General features: G+C 58.7%; 1 protein-coding gene across 2 annotated transcripts in view; it reads right to left on the bottom strand.

Moving 5' to 3' along the window:
* RADIL (Rap associating with DIL domain) overlaps positions 1–16,940 on the bottom strand; it is a 24,691-nt gene extending 7,751 nt beyond the window's left edge. The window contains exons 1-7 of one of the 2 annotated variants that reach the window (XM_040078782.1): positions 16,907–16,940; positions 9,491–10,043; positions 3,775–4,082; positions 2,131–2,787; positions 1,924–1,961; positions 737–897; positions 17–129 (exon numbers count right to left, since the gene is read on the bottom strand). In XM_040078782.1, the coding sequence (XP_039934716.1) occupies positions 17–129; positions 737–897; positions 1,924–1,961; positions 2,131–2,787; positions 3,775–4,082; positions 9,491–10,034 (1,821 nt within the window). In that variant the 5' untranslated portion in view covers positions 10,035–10,043; positions 16,907–16,940. Of the gene's footprint in view, positions 1–16; positions 130–736; positions 898–1,923; positions 1,962–2,130; positions 2,788–3,774; positions 4,083–9,490; positions 10,044–12,991; positions 13,119–16,906 lie in introns of those variants that run through there. The other variant, XM_040078781.2, reaches the window with a different exon arrangement.
* Between the last annotated feature and the right edge of the window lie 93 nt (positions 16,941–17,033).

The following is a 17,033-nucleotide window of genomic DNA, read 5'->3' on the forward strand; positions in this document are numbered from 1 at the left end:
CAGCGTGACACCGTACCTTGGAGATGTAGTAGACACACTGCTGGAAGGTGTACATGATCACCTCCTCCAGCACCGTCATCGCCTCCTCGCTGGCCGTGATGGTCGAGGAGAACAGAGACTCCTTGGAGCCTGCAGGGAGGAGAGGAGAGGAGGATGGGGGAGCAAACGTGCAGCAGCAAAGCCCCCAAAATCCCAGGGTGTGGGTTATTAGAATTTCCAGGTTTGTGTCATCCCCACAAGAGGGCAAAGAGGCTCCTCTGGCCCACCTGCCATCCCCCACATCTCTGCTGGCAGCTCAGGGCTGCACCTCCCTTCCAGCACCTGCCTGGCCTAGGAACATTTCAACTTTTTGCATAGACCAGAAAGTTTCTGATGCTGGTTTAAGACATTTTTATCTTCTTTTTTTTTTTTTTCCTTTTGCTGGCATTAACACAGGCTCACGGCAAGCAGTTCTGCAGGGTGAAGAAAGCCACACCACCAGCTGCTGTGGTGGCAGAGGGCTCTTGTGTGTGAGCACAGCTCTGTGGCTCTGGAGCTGGGCAGCACCAGGGCGGGATGTGAGGCTGCTCCTCCCACAGATTTCCCCAGCCCACAGCACAGAGATGTCCCTGCTGATGAGGATTACGGAGGGTTAATGGAGCATCCCGAGGGCACTGACCACCACCTGCGACTGGGGATTAGCAGAGCTGCGTTGCTCCAGCTGGAAAAACAGGCAGGATGCTGCATCCAGACTCACCTTTGATGTCCAGCTCTTCCTCCATGCTCTGGATGTAGGTGGGTGATTTCTGCTGGACAAAGTAGAGGATCTCGATGGCATTGGCCATCCAGAAGATGATGTGCTGCAGGTCTGGGAGAAGGTCTGTGATGCTGAAGCGGGACAGGGTGGCGGGGTCCTGGCTGGGGAGACACAGCAGGTCACACCTGCTGCTCCTCAGCATCCCCACTCAGACTTTTGGGGAGAAAACAGCCAGCCTGGGGCAATGCCTGAGAGCTTTCACATCCTCCCACCGTCAAGCCCAGCACTCCCCTTAGAAGAACACTTTACAAGGAAAAATTCGGTGGTTTCTCCTCTGTGGGGTGCAAAAGGGACCCTGTGGGGACCAGGCTGACCAAGGCCACCTGGCCTTTTTGCTGGGTTCTGCTTTTGGGGGAGACTTTCCCTAATACAGATGTACTGCACTAAATACTGGTGGCTGAAGAGCAGCCCTTCCCCACAGGTATGTGCTGCTCCTACCAGCTCTGGGCAGTTAAACCCAGCTCACCCACCCTGGGCTGTTCAAAAATAAAATAATAAGCATCTGGGGAATTTCTCAACTGCTAAACTGTTTTGGGTTTTTTTCTGCTATAAGAAGAGCCTGGGTAGCATCCTTGAAGTATATCCTAAAGGAGAGCTCACAGCAAGCACCGACAGTTTCTCCACACACTGGTTTAGAGATGGGATATTGGAAATGGCTGGGAAGACAGCTCCTTGTGATTGTCCCAGAACGTTGCTCCCAGCACTGGGACACCCTGTGCTACCTCCCCTGGATGCACAGATGCAATGCCAGCTCCATCTCAGCTCCACTGAGGGGTCTCCGGCATGAGGAAGGTCAGGCTCACACACAAGGGACATTCCTGCTACATCACCCAGGGATGAAGCCACAGGTGCAAAGCCTTGGCCAAGTCTCGGATCAGAGAAAACCCCAGAGCTGCTGCAGGTGCTCTTCCCTCCCGAGCTTTTCCAAACCCATACATTCTGTGCAGGCATCGTGGTTAAAGGACCAGGGAGCAGAATGCGTGGGATTTAGCAGGAGAACTCGTCACGCGTCACCGCTGGCAGGCTGGGAGTGTGGTTTTACCAACCACGGACTTCCCTCGCCCACGGAGGAAGGGCCAGGTTGAATTCTGCCCGTTTGGAGGCAAACCAAGGAGGGGCACACTTACTGCTGGGATTGCTTTTCAGCCAGCTCCCGCGTCCGCTCCTGGGCAGGGAGAGAAGGGGAAAGCACGGTGAAAACCAGCGGGAAGGGGTGGCACGAGCATCACCCCCACCAGCCCTCGCTGCCGCCGGAGACCAGGCTGAGAAACCCCCGGGGAGGGGCCGAGCGACACCCCCACCCCACAAACAACCCCGTCCCACCGCCGACTGACCCACACCGTCCTCTGGATCATTTTGGCCGCTTTGAGCAGCAGCTGCCCGAAGTCTCCTGGCTCAAAGCTGGTGGCCGAGTGCTGGATGCAGAGGCAGAGCAGGAAGGCGGGTGTCAGCTTGTGGTCGTCGCCCCCGGGCTCGATCAGGGTCATGATGCGCCGCAGGAGCACATCCTCGGCCGCCGGCTCGAACTCCAGCTGCAGCTTCCTGCGAGGCGTCCTGGGGCCGCCGGCGGGCGAGGAGCCCCGCTTTTTGGCAGCGGGGTCCTTCTCCCTCAGCAGGCTGCCGCACGCCCCGCACACGTGCGGCCCCTCGGGGTGCAGGGCTCGCAGCCTCAGCAGCGTCTGCGCCGGCAGCGGCTGCGCCTTCATGGGGTCCTTGTAGAGGAGCAGGTAGTAGAGGCCGAGGGACAGCAGGTCCCCGTGCCGCAGCACCACCGTCCGCGCCACCTCGGCGAAGTTGACGGAGATGCCGGCGCCGGCGATGGGCTCCAGCACCAGCTTCTCCTCCGAGCGGTGCCGGGAAGGTCGGAGCTTCCTGATGGTGCAGTGCAGGGGCAGGATGTCGGGGGCTGACAGGCTGATGCTGGGCTTGCTCGCCTGCGTCCTCTGGCCCACGGTGTGCTGCTCGCGGTTCAGCAGGTAAACCAAGCTGTCCTGCCAAGCGAGGAGGCGCCGCGTCAACCGGGGAGCGGGGAGAAGGGACCCTCCTCCCTGCCATGCGGTGTGTGCTGCAGCCTCCCGCTGTCCTCAGCTGACCCCTCGCTGTCCCCCATGCACCTTTGCAAGGCAAAAACTTTTTTTTTTTTTAAACTCTCCTCGCTGTCGAGCAGGGCGGCAGCGATCCCCGCCTTGGGCACGCCGATAAAGGGGCACAATGGCTTTGGGCACGCAGTAAATGGGGCTGCTTGGGGCAGAAGGAGCCCTTCTTCCACCTCTCCCCCTCATCCCTCCCGCAGCTGCTTTTCCTTCCCACCTTCTCCCCCCAGAGTGCAGCGCTGCCTGCACCCCGTGCCCGGGGGGACAGCGGGACCCCGGGCAGAGCATCCACCCCTGGCCCTGCCTTTCCCTCTGCCCGCGCACCCCGAGGCAGCTCAGGGGACCACGCCGTGCCTCAGTTTCCCCAGCAGCACCAACGGGCTGGCTGCAGTGCCGGTGTCACCGTGCCAAAAGGCCCGGAACAGCCGGATACTCAAAGTAGCCATTAACTGCAAGAGCCGACCCTGTCCTTTGCAGTTCTCCAAGTGCACACGCACTGTTCTCGCAGCCTCTGATCCCAGCTGCCCCCAAGGAAGCAGCCGGACAGGGGACGGGGCAGCTCAGCCACCCCCGCAGAACCAGCGCTGCCTCGGGCCGGGGCAGGGACGCTGCTCGGGGATCCCCTGGCATCCCACCGGGGCATTGCAGGAGGTCACGGCTCCTTCCTCCGTGTTCCCCGTGCTTGGGGACAGGCCGGGGACACGCTTGAGGACGAGGCTGCAACTCTCGAAGCCATTTCCTAAAGGATGCTCCTCCGCACCACCACCACCACCACCACCTCCCTCGACCCCAGCAGCTCCGGCCATGCAAGCAGCCCCGCTCCCCGGGGCTTTGGGGGGTGGGAGGGAAGCGGGGGGGGTGCGCAGGAGGCGGCGCGGTGCTTACATGCTGCTGGCTGTAGCCCTGCAGGAGCAGGAGGTGCGGGGACTGGTAGAGGGAATACCGCATGCTGCTGCCGCCGCCGCCGCTCCGCGCCGCCGCCGGGCTGCCGGGCAGGGTGGAGCAGTGCCGCTGGAGCCGGGCCCCGCTCCCGGCCGCGGCCCCGCTCCCTGCCCGCCGCACCGGGGTCCCCAGGCTGGTCTCGCTGAGGCTGCGCCGCAGGGCCGGGGGGGGCCCGCGCCGCTCAGCCCCCGCCGCCCGCCGGGCCCCCCGCGCCCGGTGCCGCTGCAGCTTCCGCGCTTGGGCGTTGATGCCTGCGGGGATGGGGATGAGGAGGAGGATGAGGATGGGGGGGAGAAAGAGCGGCGTTCAGCCCCTGCAGGCCCCCCCACGCCCTCGGAGCACTCCCGCCCCGCCGCAGCACCCCGCGGCCGGAGGGATGCTGCGGCTCGGAGCGGGGATGGAGCGGCTGGAACGCTCCCGGCGCTGCGCACCCACCCTGCCTCGGTGTCCCCGGTGCTTCGCCCTCCCCGAAAGGTGACTGGCGCGGAGAGTTAATGCCACCGCTAAAAAGGGGGTGTCCCAGCCCTCCGTGCCCCCCAAACCTCACTGGATGGAGAGCAGCCGGTCCAGAGTATCCCACATCTGCCCTGGCCACACTGCAGGGCTGGGTGGGGGAGAGGAAATCGCTACTAAAAAGAAATTTCACTCAATCTTTGCTAAAAAGAAAAGAAAAAAAGAGCCCGGATTGGGGTCTCAGCCCTTCGGCACTCGGTCGCCAGCAGCAAGTGGGAACCGCAGGGACCCCCCCCCCCAATTCCCCGGAGCATCAGCGAGGCGTGGGAGCTGCAGTGGAGCCCGGCTGCAGCAGGAACAAGCTGTAATTAACTTCTCCCGAGCATCAGCTCGGGCAGAGCCGTCTGTCCGTGACACAAACGGGAGCCGGAGTGAATGAATAGGCCTGGCCGAGCTGCAAAAGCAGCCCCTCACACGGCACCCCCAGAGCCGGGGGGGTCCCGGTGGGTCCCTCCGAGCTGCAGGCGCGGCTTGAGCTGCGCAGGAGAGATAGGAAGTTGTGTGTCCGAGGGGTGATGCTCGTACCTCAGCCGGGCAGCCTCCTGGGAGCAGGTCACTGGCATTCGGGGAGGACGAAAAGAGGGGAAAAAACCCGAGAGGATTTGCTTGCAGGAGCAGCAGTGCAGCGTTGTCGGTGCAGCACCAGAGCCAGAGCCCCGCTCCTGGCTCATCCGACCGAGGAGCGGGCTTTGGGCAGCGAGATTTGGGGACAGCCGGCGGGATTTGGGCACGGCAAAGCAGAGAGCCTGGTGCCCAGGGCTGCTTAAAGGGACACTCACAAGCTCAGACCCAAAACGAAAAAAAAAAAAAAAAAATAAAAAAAAGGAAAAAATCATCTGCCTTATTTGGTGAGGAACGGGCTGCCGGTTCAGAAATACATTTTCGTGTTTGTTTGTTTTAGATGGAGCGCTCCTTTGCTGGGAAAATCAAAGAGATGGGGATGGGGAGGGGGGTGGGACAGGGAGAAAATAGCCCCTGCTGTTTACATGCCTTGGGATTAGGGCAAGGCACAGCCAAGGCACCCCAAGGTCCCGTGCCCCGAGTCCTTCTTAAAAAGGCAATCGGCCCCGCTGTGCCCCGGCCACGGCACGGATGTGACATCCAGGGAGAACAGCGAGCCCACCCAGGCCACGCTGCTGGGGATGCCAAAGGCCACCCCAAACGTGTCTGCAGGACACGTCAGCTCCCCCGGGAGCCCTGTCCCCAGCACACATGGTGGAAAAGGGCCAGAGGGATGAAGGACGGCTGGGGCAATGCAGATCCCAGAGCAGGCTGTGGGAGCAGGGCCGGATCCCGGGGAGTAGCTGCTGCTGGAGCTCAGTGGGACAGAGCAGGGAGCCTGCAGAGACAGGCCATCACCAGCCCCTTATCGAGGGGAAAGGAAGCTTCTGTATTTATTTTGTGTAGGAAAAAGCTGCTTTTTCACTGCCGATAGAGCCCCCGTCAGAGGCTCCCACTAACCCCGGGGCTGTGCTGGAAAGATAAACACAGCTCTTTTCCTGAGCAAAACAAAGTCCCTCCATAAAACTGGGTTAGGATTTTTTCATCCTTTGGTGCTGCTCTGTCCTCCCAAGCATGTGCAGGTTATCCCACCCAAAACTCAGCGTGAACACCTCCAGTGCAGCGTGACCAGGGCACAGCCAGCGGCTGCTGAATACACATGGAGATTGGGATGGGAACAGGGTGTAAGGAGTTAAAGAGCATCCCCAAATATTACATTTCTCCCTGGACAGCCAGGACTTGGGCTGTAGGAAGGAGGTACTACTGCCAGGGTGTTAGGCCGTGTTAAAGTTTAGGGCTGGATGAGCTCCAATGATCTCAGGCCTAGGGGGAGGTTAACAAGGCTTGGGAAAAAGGATGCACCAGTGATAGTGGGCACAAAGAACACAGAATTTACAGGCCACAAGGACATTTGGCAGAACTCCCAAGATAAGGAAGAAACTAATAGAAGCAATTCAGCAACAGTGCTGAATCAGCCCCGACTGGGTAAGAGGCAATTCTGGCACGGGGAGACTCACAACCACCAACCCCAAAAACCACCAGCTCAAAACAAGAGTGCTCTCTCTGTCTTTGTCTCCTCTCTTTCCTCCTTCTTTCTCTCTCTCTCTACCTCACATTGATTGCTAATAAAATCTGTATGATTTACTTCAGCATTTGTCTCTTTTGCACCTCAATTCAGGCAGGGGCATCCCTCACTAATCAGATCCTGGATCTCATCCTTAGGGAGAGCTGGGCACCCCTTGGGCACCACCCACCAGACCCCACCAAGTTGCTGCCCCCAAACTCATCCTGCAACCCAGGGGAAAACCTGTTAGTGTGGTGTTTAGGATCTTGGCTGGGATCTGCCTCTTTTTCAGCTGAGGAAAGAGGTTTGCTTTTCCTGGCCGAGAAATAAATCAGCAAATAACACCGTGGGCCCCAGGAAAGGAGAAATGCTTTGAATGCACCCAGGAGGGACTCAGAGCAGGCTGGTCCCTCCTAATGTAATTGCTCTGCAGGGAATCTTCCCTGGATGCAGTCGTGCTAAGGTGTATCAAAGCCAGATCCTCAAAGGCATTGCCAGAGCATCCTTTAGAACAACAGCCTTAAATCCCAAGTTCCTGGAGCTGCGTGCGCACTTCAGCCTCTTGGGGAGACTCCAGTTAGGACAGGACCTGGCACAAAATGGGGGCGTTTCGGAAGATGAACGCCACTGAGATGCCAAGTGCTGCCCCTCCCTCCAGCAGCCTCCAGTTTGTGGGGGTTTTCCCGACATCTCCATGGCTGCTGCCTCAGTGCTCCCCAAAAGGAGCAGGGCTGGGGGCTGCAGGGAGAGAGGGGCTGCCTCGTTTGCTGCAGAGAGGCTCTACCTGTGCTGCTAATTAGTGGCATGAGGAGCCAGCACTGTCCTCCCCAGTGGGAAGCAGCTAATAAACTAATTAGGATAATGGGTAACTGAGCAGATAAAATTCTGAAGCTATTTGCTAACAGGTCATGGATGGGCGTGGAGCCTTTCTCCCAGCCAGGGATGCACCTACGTGACCCCAGTGCTCCCAGTCCTGCTGCTCCAGCGATGCCCTGCGTGGGGAAGGGCCTGCAGGTACTGCCCTGGGGGTGATTTGAGCATCCCTCTGCTTTTCTCTGAGGGAGCTGCAAGCCTAAATTCCCTTTATTTTTGCACAGATGTCGTGTTTTCCACACCAGTGCCTCACCACCCTGGGCAGGCAGCTGCTGCTCAGCGGGGGGACCTCTGCCAGCCTGAGCCTGGTGAAAAGGGTGACCCTGGTGGAGGGCACTCACGGTCAGTACCCCCTACTCCAGGAGTTTTGTGTCTTTTTGGGGTGCTGGGTCACAGGCTGCATCGCTCACATTCATTCCTGGCAGTTTGCAGGTGAGGTGGGGAAGGGTGGTCCCAGCCCCACAGGAACCCTGGGCCACCAGCTCAGGGTGAGAGTGGTGACAGAGACCCTGGGACCACCAAAGAGAAAGGGCTGCAGGAGTGAGATTTCCTCAGGTAAGACAACTATGGGCTGTGTAGTCTGCAGAGCAGACAGCCTGAAGAGCTCGGTCAGCTATGGAAAATGCCCAAAGGTTAAAAAAAATGGGGAATTTCCACAGCCCCACCCAGGAGTGCTGAAACAAATGAAGTGATAACGAAAGCATAAAGGGCTTATTTCCAGATGCAGAGCACAGGATCCCATCAGGAACTGCTCCTCTATCGGAAACGACCCAAGGATGCCAGTCCCAGGCCAGCTCGATGCTGCTCCCATGCTGGGCAGCCCAGACCCCGCTGCTTCCCCTGCCTGTGCAGGAGCCTTGCGCTCCCACGGCTCCCAGCCCAGCCAGGATCCAGGTCACAGGGAGGGAAGTTGCTTTCTGCATCCAAAGGGGAGGATTTGAGGCCGAGGGGATGCGACCTTGGGCTCCTGCAGGGAGCTGCCACGTGGCTCTGCCCACCCTGTGCTGAACCTCTGCACTCGGCTCTTGCCCTTCCCTCTGTTTTTAGAGTGGCTGCTCTCCCAAAGCGCTTCGCATCTCTCTGATCCTGGCTGGAGAAAGAGCCGAAGAGAAGAGCAGAGCATCCACCTCCTTGGCCCAGGCTCTGGCAGGAGCCACCTCTGGGTCTCTGTGTCCCACGTGCAGTGAGCTGGGACAACCTGTGGCATCCCCTCCCCGAGCAGAGTGGACACGGTGAGGATGGAGGTGTCTCCTCAAGTACCAGGTGAAATCCCAGTTGGAGATTGCAGCTGGGAGGGCTCCAGTGCGCCTGGGTTCCTTCCAGCCTTTGGTAGGGTGGGTGGGAGAGGAGCTGTGTCCCCCTTGGTGTGGGATAGGTTGGGCCATTTGCTCTGCTGCTGGCAGGGGAGAAACTTGGCTTTTCTTTGCCAAGCACGCAGAGTAATCCTGCATCATCATCACCAGTGTAGTTCTGGCAGTAACAGCCCTCTTCTACATGAGTGGGGAACAGCTCGGGGCCCATCCCAGCAAAACCCTGTGGCTGACACCTCTGGAGCCTGGTCCAGACCCCTCTGTCAGCAGGTCTGACCCAGCAAGCACATGGTGCAAGTAAAAAGTGATTTTAAATCTTTCTGTCCTCATCATCACCAGGCTTTTAGCTGAGGGTGGGAGGAGGAAAGCTCCATTGCTGTGTGCTGGGGTCACTTATTAACCTGCTGCTTCCTAATGATGCACTCATCTCCTCCTGCCAGCCCTGGCCTCCATCAGGCACTGCTGCAGGGGCTCTCCTGCCCTACATTGCTCTCTCTTCATTAGCTTTTCATTTTCCTTAATTGCTCCTGCAGATTTGCCCGGGGTGTCCGGCCTGGGGGATGCCCAGAGGGAGATGGGGATGGAGGGCAGTGCTCTGCCAGGCACGAAGCTGGGGATGCCACGGTGCTGGTTCACCAAGGGGAAGAGCAGGAAGCACTGATGCTCTTGCCTGCTGCTCCCCAGCCATGGGCAGGGTTTGTTATCAACCCCTAAACTGCCTGGGGTAAATATTTGAGGTCACAGATACCAAAGTGATGCAGCAGAGCGCTGACTCCTGCCTCAACCCCGGCAGCCTGGCAGCTAAAATGCGGCCACCCTCCCACTCGCAGCACCACCTGCACCCAAACCACGCGGGACGGCTCTGGGGACTCATCCCAGCCCCACACCCAGCTCTGACCTGCAGTGGTGGTGTCCACGTCCCTGGCCGCCATCTCCTCCACCTCCGCCCTCCTGCGCAGCTCCAGCCGGCGCGAGAAGCCCTCCCTGGGCTTCCAGAGGTCCTGGATGAGCAGCGGCTTCTCGTGGTCGCCCAGCACCCTCAGCCCCTCCGTCTGCCACTGCTTCTCGGGGCCCTGGAAGCGGCCGATGACATCGCAGAGCGCGTACTGCCCGGCGCTGAGCTGGCTCAGCCCGTAGCGCTCCAGCGCCTCCTTCACCAGCTCCCGAGCGCCCGAGCTGCCCGTCACCAGCACGCTCTTGTAGTTGGTGCCCGCGCAGATGTTGCCCCCGAAGATTTTCAGGATGCCGGGGGCCGAGAGCTGGGTGGAGAGCTCGGCCGGGTCGTCCTCCGCGCCCGCCGGCGAGGCCGAGGCGCGGTCCTTGTAGCTCAGGGTGCGGTACAGCACCTGGGAGAAGAGGCGGCTCTGGCGCTTCAGGCGGCTCTTGGACGGCGGAGCCATGGCGGAGGACGGCCCGTAGAACATGGTGCGCGAGGTGGTCATGAAGCACAGCTGGGCGGGGAAGAGCAAGAAGGGCGAGGTGAGCGCTTTGGGGGCCGGATGCGCGGCGGGGGAGAGCGGGCGGGTGGCCACGGAGGAGCCACCGTCACCCCCAAGGTGACAGGCGGAGGGAAGGGCATTTCCCTCGTGCAACCCAAACCACCGGCGGAAAAGCTCAGCCAAGCTCCTTGGCACCGGCGCGGTTACCCCTGGACGGATTTGTCCCTGAAAGCGCAGCCTGGAGAGGCCCCGCATTTCTCCATCGTGTGTTCCGAGAGGTGCCTCTCACCCAGGCAAAATGCAGCTGCAGGAGAGCAGAGCCCAGCGGGACTTGGCGGGGTCCATCCTGGGCAGCAGCCAAGGCATCAGGAGTTACTTTCCCTAACGAGTTTACGGAGCAATCCCATTTTTTTAGAGGTGAAACGGAAAAGCTCAAGTGCAAATTCGCTCACTCTGAGGTCACTGCTAAATGCTTTTGCTCAGCGAGAGGCGCAGGGTGAAAATGGGCTTTAATTAGCCTTTCTAAAAATGCCCTGACTCCGGCAAATCTCTTGGCTGTTGCTTGTTTGTGGAGGACGTTCAGGCCCGGGGTGGCATCGCTGACAAGGCTGCCCTTGTCACGTTAGCCCAGGGCAGGGCTGCTCGGGGCAGCCCCGAGTGGGCAGCGGCCGGAGGAGAGGTGGCCACGGCCGTGTGGCAGCTCCCAGCGCTCCTCAATCCCCTGGAACGGCCTGGGAACCACAAATCACTCCTGGATTTAGGTGGGTGACACTCCTGCCTGATGTCACTGTCACCATCTGCGGATGGCTTCGAAATCCCATCCTGGTTGCCGATAACCCCCAGCTCTGCTGGCAGGGCGGCTCTGCAGAGACAATCTGAGCATTCCTGATTGGGACGGAACCGGGAAGTCCCTCACCCCCAGATCTATAATGGATACACGGAGGAACCCCAAAATGTCCCACGCACAGCTGTCAGAGTGTGTGGATGCAGCAGCTGGGGTGACCCAGGTGTTCCCGGCCGGGGACACGTGAGGTGCCAGCAGCTTCCCACAGCTGCAGCCCCGACTCGCTCGGGCACAGCCGCGCCTCCGGAGCGAACTCAGCGCTCTCAGGCGGAATGATGCTGGGCCTGGAACGCCTCCAAACCACCATCTAATTCAGGGGAAAAAAAGAGAGTCCCTGCTGCTGATGGAAGAGGTCACCTTCTAACCCAGAAACCACCTCCCAGCCGAGCGCGGAGGGTTGCTGCAGGATGTGCATCCCCACAGCCAGAGGCCCATGGAATGCTGCAGGTGGGGAAACTGAGGCACCATGTGCCAAGGACGTGGCTGGGAGCTGTGTCATCCTGCGATGCTGCTGCACCCCAAGTCACCCCTTTCCCCTCTCCCAGCCCCACCAGGACTGAGAAAATGCTGGGGTTTGTCCTTCTTCCCAACCTGCTGGTTCCAAAACTGATTCCTGGTGCGCTGAGGGGCAGGAGTCTGGCACGGCGCAGCAGGGCTGAGGACCTCGTGTTTTATATCACCCCAGAACTTCACCTCAGCTCACTGGGTTCAGGTAAGGCTGCTCCTGCTCCCACCTCGCAGGTGGGGAAACTGAAGCAGGGATGGGGTTGGGGCTCTGGCTCCCCCCACACCGCTGCTCCTCCCTCTGCAGCTGAGCCCGGAGCTGCTGCTCCCGCCGGGGGACATCCCTGGGGACATCCCTTGATGTCTGCTGTGTGACATCTCCCGGGAGTGCCGCAGCAGCCCCGACCTGGGGAGCAGGTCAGGGCGCTGGCAGACAGTCAGCTCCAGGAACAGCTGCCCCGGGCCCCCAGCACAGCCCTGCCAGCCCTCATTAACATTGACCCCAAGGAAAACTGCCCCTGAGTCCCTGCAGGACCTTGTCATCAGGGATGCAAAAGACAAAACTTTGTCATCAAATCACCGGTTTCACAGATTTAATCACCTCCACCCTGAGCTACCCCCGGCACAAAGGGAAACCTTTCACCATCTGCCGGTGGCAAAATCATTCCTCCAAGCCCCCATCACGGAGACGCCATCCTTGCTTCTTGCAGGTCCCTGCCTGGTTTTGAACGTGGTATTTATAGCTCAGCTATTTTTCTGCTCTTTCTATCTAATGCGGCTCCTACAGAGTTCAGGAGCAATGACGTTTCACCGGGAAAAAAAATCAGAAGCCTGGCTCAGGAGGAGGTGCCAGCCCGGTCACCTCAATTTTCAGCATCTAGAGCAGCACCGGTGTGATTTTACCAGCCTGGGTGACCTGAGAAATCCCAGCCTTCTGCTGGAGACAGAAGACAGCACCGGGTCTAAATCCCTCTGAGGGCTGTAATGGACAGGATAAGATGATAAATGAGATGGGCTCCTCCCTCATCCGTGCGCTCAGGCACGCTGGACACCGGCGTCTCCCACCAGGAGGAAATCTCTGGTGTGTGCAATCCCGCTGAGCCCTGCTGCGGCAGCAGGGATGCTCCAGCTGCCAGGGGACGTGTCACACCTTCCAGCAGGTCAGTGGGACACGTGGTCCTGGACATCCCCAGCCCAGCTGAGCCCCTTTCTCGCTGCAGGCCAGTTCCCTGGAAGGACACGAGCCTGCAGCTATGGAGCATGACCCAGACTTTCCCAGGAGTCCCTTTCTCCAGCGCTCGCTGCATTGTCCCTGTAGGGGCTCAAAAGCCCGGGATTGCCTCCCAGCGAGGTCTGTGTCAGGGATGCTTCACCTCTTCACAGCCAGTGCCTGACCACACCAAACCCAGCCCTTTTCCACAGCCAGCTCTGCCTGTCTGAGCTCTGCAGAGCTGTGACAAATGCCCGTGGTCACCACACGTCCTTCCATCACCGCAGCTGACTCTGACACCGCCGGGGACTTTCCTGCGGGCCTGAGGTTCCTGCTCCCGTAAGGAGTGAGCAGCTCCTCCCCAGTGCCCCCACCCAGCGCTCAGGAAAAGCCTCTCCCTACCTTGCCATCCTTCTCACGTGCCTTTTTCCCTTCCATTCAGCCTCCTTCTCAAAACAATCTTTGCCCTTCGCTGTGCATCGTCCTGGGCAGGCGTCTGTCACGTTTTCTGAGAGAGGAAGAGGAGGAGAGGTCCCGGGCTGCTCACGGACATCGGCTGCTGGCGGTGTGGTGGGTTTGGAAGGCTCAGAGGTTCTGCAACACGGTCCTGATGTTTGCATGTGGGCTACTGAACCACATCTACACCCCTACAACCAACAGCAGTGCCCCATCGCATGGGAGGCCGGGAGAGAACAGCAGGAAGGAGAGGAAGCAGGAGGAAAAGAAAGGAAAGGAGAAGGGGAGGAGATGGAACCAGCAACAGCCCCGTGACCTTTATCTCTTTCTCCTAAACACAGGTGTCCCCAGAGATGCCAGGCTGGGGACGCTCTGACCCGCAGGTGGACAGGCAAGCCCTGGACCAGCTCCTTCCCCCAGCAGCCAGAGCATGCTGCCTTGCTCACTGAGATTTGTCCTCCTGAATCTCAGTCTGTCTTGCTGGGCATCAAGAAGAGCCACCGAGCACTGTCCCCTGGCCTTGCCAGCACAGATCTGCGAGGACACAGCCACTGGTGACCAAGGGACAAAGCTAAAAGGAGCGCCTGCCAAGTGCCACCAGGGATTTCACGGGTGTTCCTTGGAAGGAGCCATCAGGGCACAAGAGCTGCTCTTTCCTATGGCTCCACCACGATTAAAGATAAGTGCATCATCCTCTAATTAGATCACCTAATCAGGGCCTCGGTGTGGTTCGATCCAGTCCCCCTTGCTAGCCCAACTCGGGGCTGAGGGAGAAACTCTGCGGGTGGGGATGCGAAAGGCAAAGAGGTGCTGACCCCACCTCGGCTGCTCCACGTCTCTTCCAATGATTTATCGCTCCTCCTGGTAAAATATTTATGCCTTATTTCCAATGTGTCTGCCCTCAGCTGCCAGGTATTGATTCTTGCCATCTTTTCTCTGCTCAATTAACGAGCTTTTGGCTACCGTGTATTTTCTCCTCTGTGAGAGCATTTAGATGTTTTTGCCAAGCCTTCCTCTTTGCTCTTTGATTTATGAGTGGACTCACTGGATGGTCCCCTTCTCTCCAGCTGTAAGACCCTTTCTGCCCCTTAGTCCCTTCCCCTCAGACTCCACATCTCCTCTGCTGAGAAGGAAAGTTGGGTTTGGCTGCCATAAGCCCAAGTTTGGTTCTGACCAGAAATGCAAATAACTGTTTGTTTTTGGTTTTTTTCCCCCAGAGCCAAATTTCACATTATCCTGAAATTTTTCAGTTCCCCAGTGAAGAAATGGGGACAGACAGGCAGCCACCCCCAAACTGCTACCTGGTGAACCCCTGTGCTGCCTCTCCCAGCGTCTGCAGGCAGCTCCAGCTGAAAATTTACCATCCAGATTAGGCACAGGAAGCCACATCCAGCCACAGTTATTATTTCTGGGTGTAAAAGATTTCCATGTTCCATTCTGCTCCAGTTAGGATGCCTTTCGCTCGCTCAGCTTACCACGCGGATTTTTGCAAACCATTAACACTCAGCTGCTCTGGGCCAGATCCAGGTTTTTCCAGAAATCATTTCCATCTCCTTTCTTCCAGATTAGCGGTAAAAACACCAAGTCCACGTTAGCAGCTAGCAGTGCCCAGCAGTGATAATCTCCCTGATAACCACCTTGGAAATGGATCACGTTTATTTAATACCAGCTTTCTTGACACTGTGCAATGTCAGCTCTAAATACTGGACTGGATTGACTTTTTTAATACTGGAAAGTACAGATTTTTACAAGAATATCACCTCCCATAACTCAAATGCTTCTCAGAAGCGTATTACAGCCAGAGAGTCACCTCTCATGTTGGAGACTGAAATAATTCCTACTTGCCAGAAGTTATTTTCCATATAGCCACGGTGGATGGCAGGAATTTATTCCTGGTGCTGAAGTCTTTAATCAATTCAAGCCCGAGCCAGGCTTCTCCCCCTTCTCCCTGGGGGGATGCTATCAAGCCAATCAACCTGTAGCTACCAGGTCATTTTATTCCCTTCTGGGAAGTGCAACAACATTATTAAAACACTTTTTAATCATCTGGCATTTCCCCGGGGCTCATCCCGGTACATGGACGGGTGGTGAGATTTCAGCTGCAACCACCCCAGACCAGAAACCAGAAAAGCTGTTTCCTCAGATCTTTGTTTGAAATTTTTTCTGCCTTTTTCTTTTTTGGGTTTTTGGTTTTTGGTTTTTTTTTTTTTTTTTGGATGGAAACCCCTGGAGCGGCAGCCTCGGACTAACGGCGCTGACCGCAGCCTGGATGCTGCGAGAGGAGGGAGAGGCCGCTCCGGCGCTGCAATGTGGAACAAATTAGAACTCGGAGAGCAGAGGAAATGAGAACGCCCTGGACGCGGTGGCTTTGACGTGAGCTCCTCGGCTCCAAATCCTGCCCCTCCACAGATCCCGTCCCCACAGCCGGGGCAAAGCCCAAACCCCTCCGCTCTGAGCGCAGCCCCCCACTCCCTTCCCTTCGGGGTCAAATTTCCGCTCCAGAGCCTGGCCTTTCCTTGCACGAGTCTTATCCATCTAATCTAGGGGCAGATCGGAGGCTGATGATGTCCACGGCTCCCTCGGTGCCGTCTTTAGCTGGATCAGGGCGGGTAAACTCCTTACCACGTTATTATTAGCAGCGGGCACCCTGCAGTAGCCCCGGGACTGTTCCAGCAGCGTGGAAAGACAGCCCGGGTCCCGCAAACACCGACAGCTTGTCCCAAAGGCAGCTATCGCTCCACAAACACTGTAACAGGGTGATTATTTCGCAAGGACAACAGTAGTCCTTTCAGCTGGTTTTATTTCCTTGGGTATTTTTTTTTTCCCCTGTAATTATTTTGCAGGGTGTTTTGAGCCGCCAACGTGCACCAGCTCTCCGGTAATGCAGCAGTGCAAATGCCAGCCCTCTGCCCGGGCAGCTCCATTCACACACCCCAGGAACACTGCACAAAGAGCATTTGCTTTCTGCTGCCTCCCGAGCTCCACAGTCTCCGTAGGCTGCCTAATTATAAGACCTTAGCAATATATTATTATTTTTTTTTTTTTCCAGCGATAATTAACTGGTCCTGGAGAGAGCTGAAAATAAGCACTTCCCAAGCAAGTAGCGAACTCCCCTGAGTTTTCTCTGCTGAAGTTACAACTCAGCATGAAACTGCTCCAGCCTCACAGGGACACGGATCATCCCAGCACCTCCCTGCCACGGCCTGGGATGCCACCACAGCCGCAGGCAGCGGGATACAGGTGAAACAGCGGCTGCGGGAGAGCAGCGGGATCCCAAGGGTCGTGCAAGAGAACAAGGATCCCGAGGGGTATGCAACGGGGAGAAGGCTCCCAAGGGGTATGGAACGGGGAGAGGGATCCCGGGGAGCGTGCAAGGGGCAGAAGGAGCCCAAGGGGCATCGACAGGGAGAAGGATCACAAGGAGCGTGCAGGGAGGAGACGGATCCTGAGGGGTACGGAATGGGGACAGGGATTCCGAGGGGAGTTCAATGCGGAGAAGGAGCCCGAGGGGTATTGGAACGAGGAGGATCCCGAGGGATGCGCGATGGGACACGGATCCCCCAAGGGTCAGGCAGTGCGGGGAAGGCTCCCGGTGTGCCCGGCCACGGGACAGGGACCCGCGGGCGCTGCGGTTCCCGCAGAGCCCTCCCGCCGGCCGTGCCCGGGGAGCAGCGCGGGTCTCCCACGGCAACCGGACAAGCCCCGACAGCCGCGCTCCTCCCGCCTCCGCTTCCCAGGGGACGAGAAACAAACGCGAGGGTGTCCGGGGACGCGACAGCGGGGATCTGCCCCCCCCGCCAAGAAACGGGGGAGATCCCTGGGGTAGGGCCCGCCTTCTCCCCCCGCGGCCCCGGTACTCACCGTGGGAGCGGGGCAGGCTCGGCGCGACCCCGGCGGCCGCAGCGCCCGGAGCCGCCGGGGCAGCGCGGGGACCTCGGGCCGGTCCCGTCCCGCCGGGGCGGAGCGACCGCCGCTGCGGCGCCCCCGC

Source organism: Hirundo rustica, chromosome 15 (genome assembly GCF_015227805.2).
Source record: "Hirundo rustica isolate bHirRus1 chromosome 15, bHirRus1.pri.v3, whole genome shotgun sequence".
Lineage (NCBI taxonomy): Eukaryota > Metazoa > Chordata > Aves > Passeriformes > Hirundinidae > Hirundo > Hirundo rustica.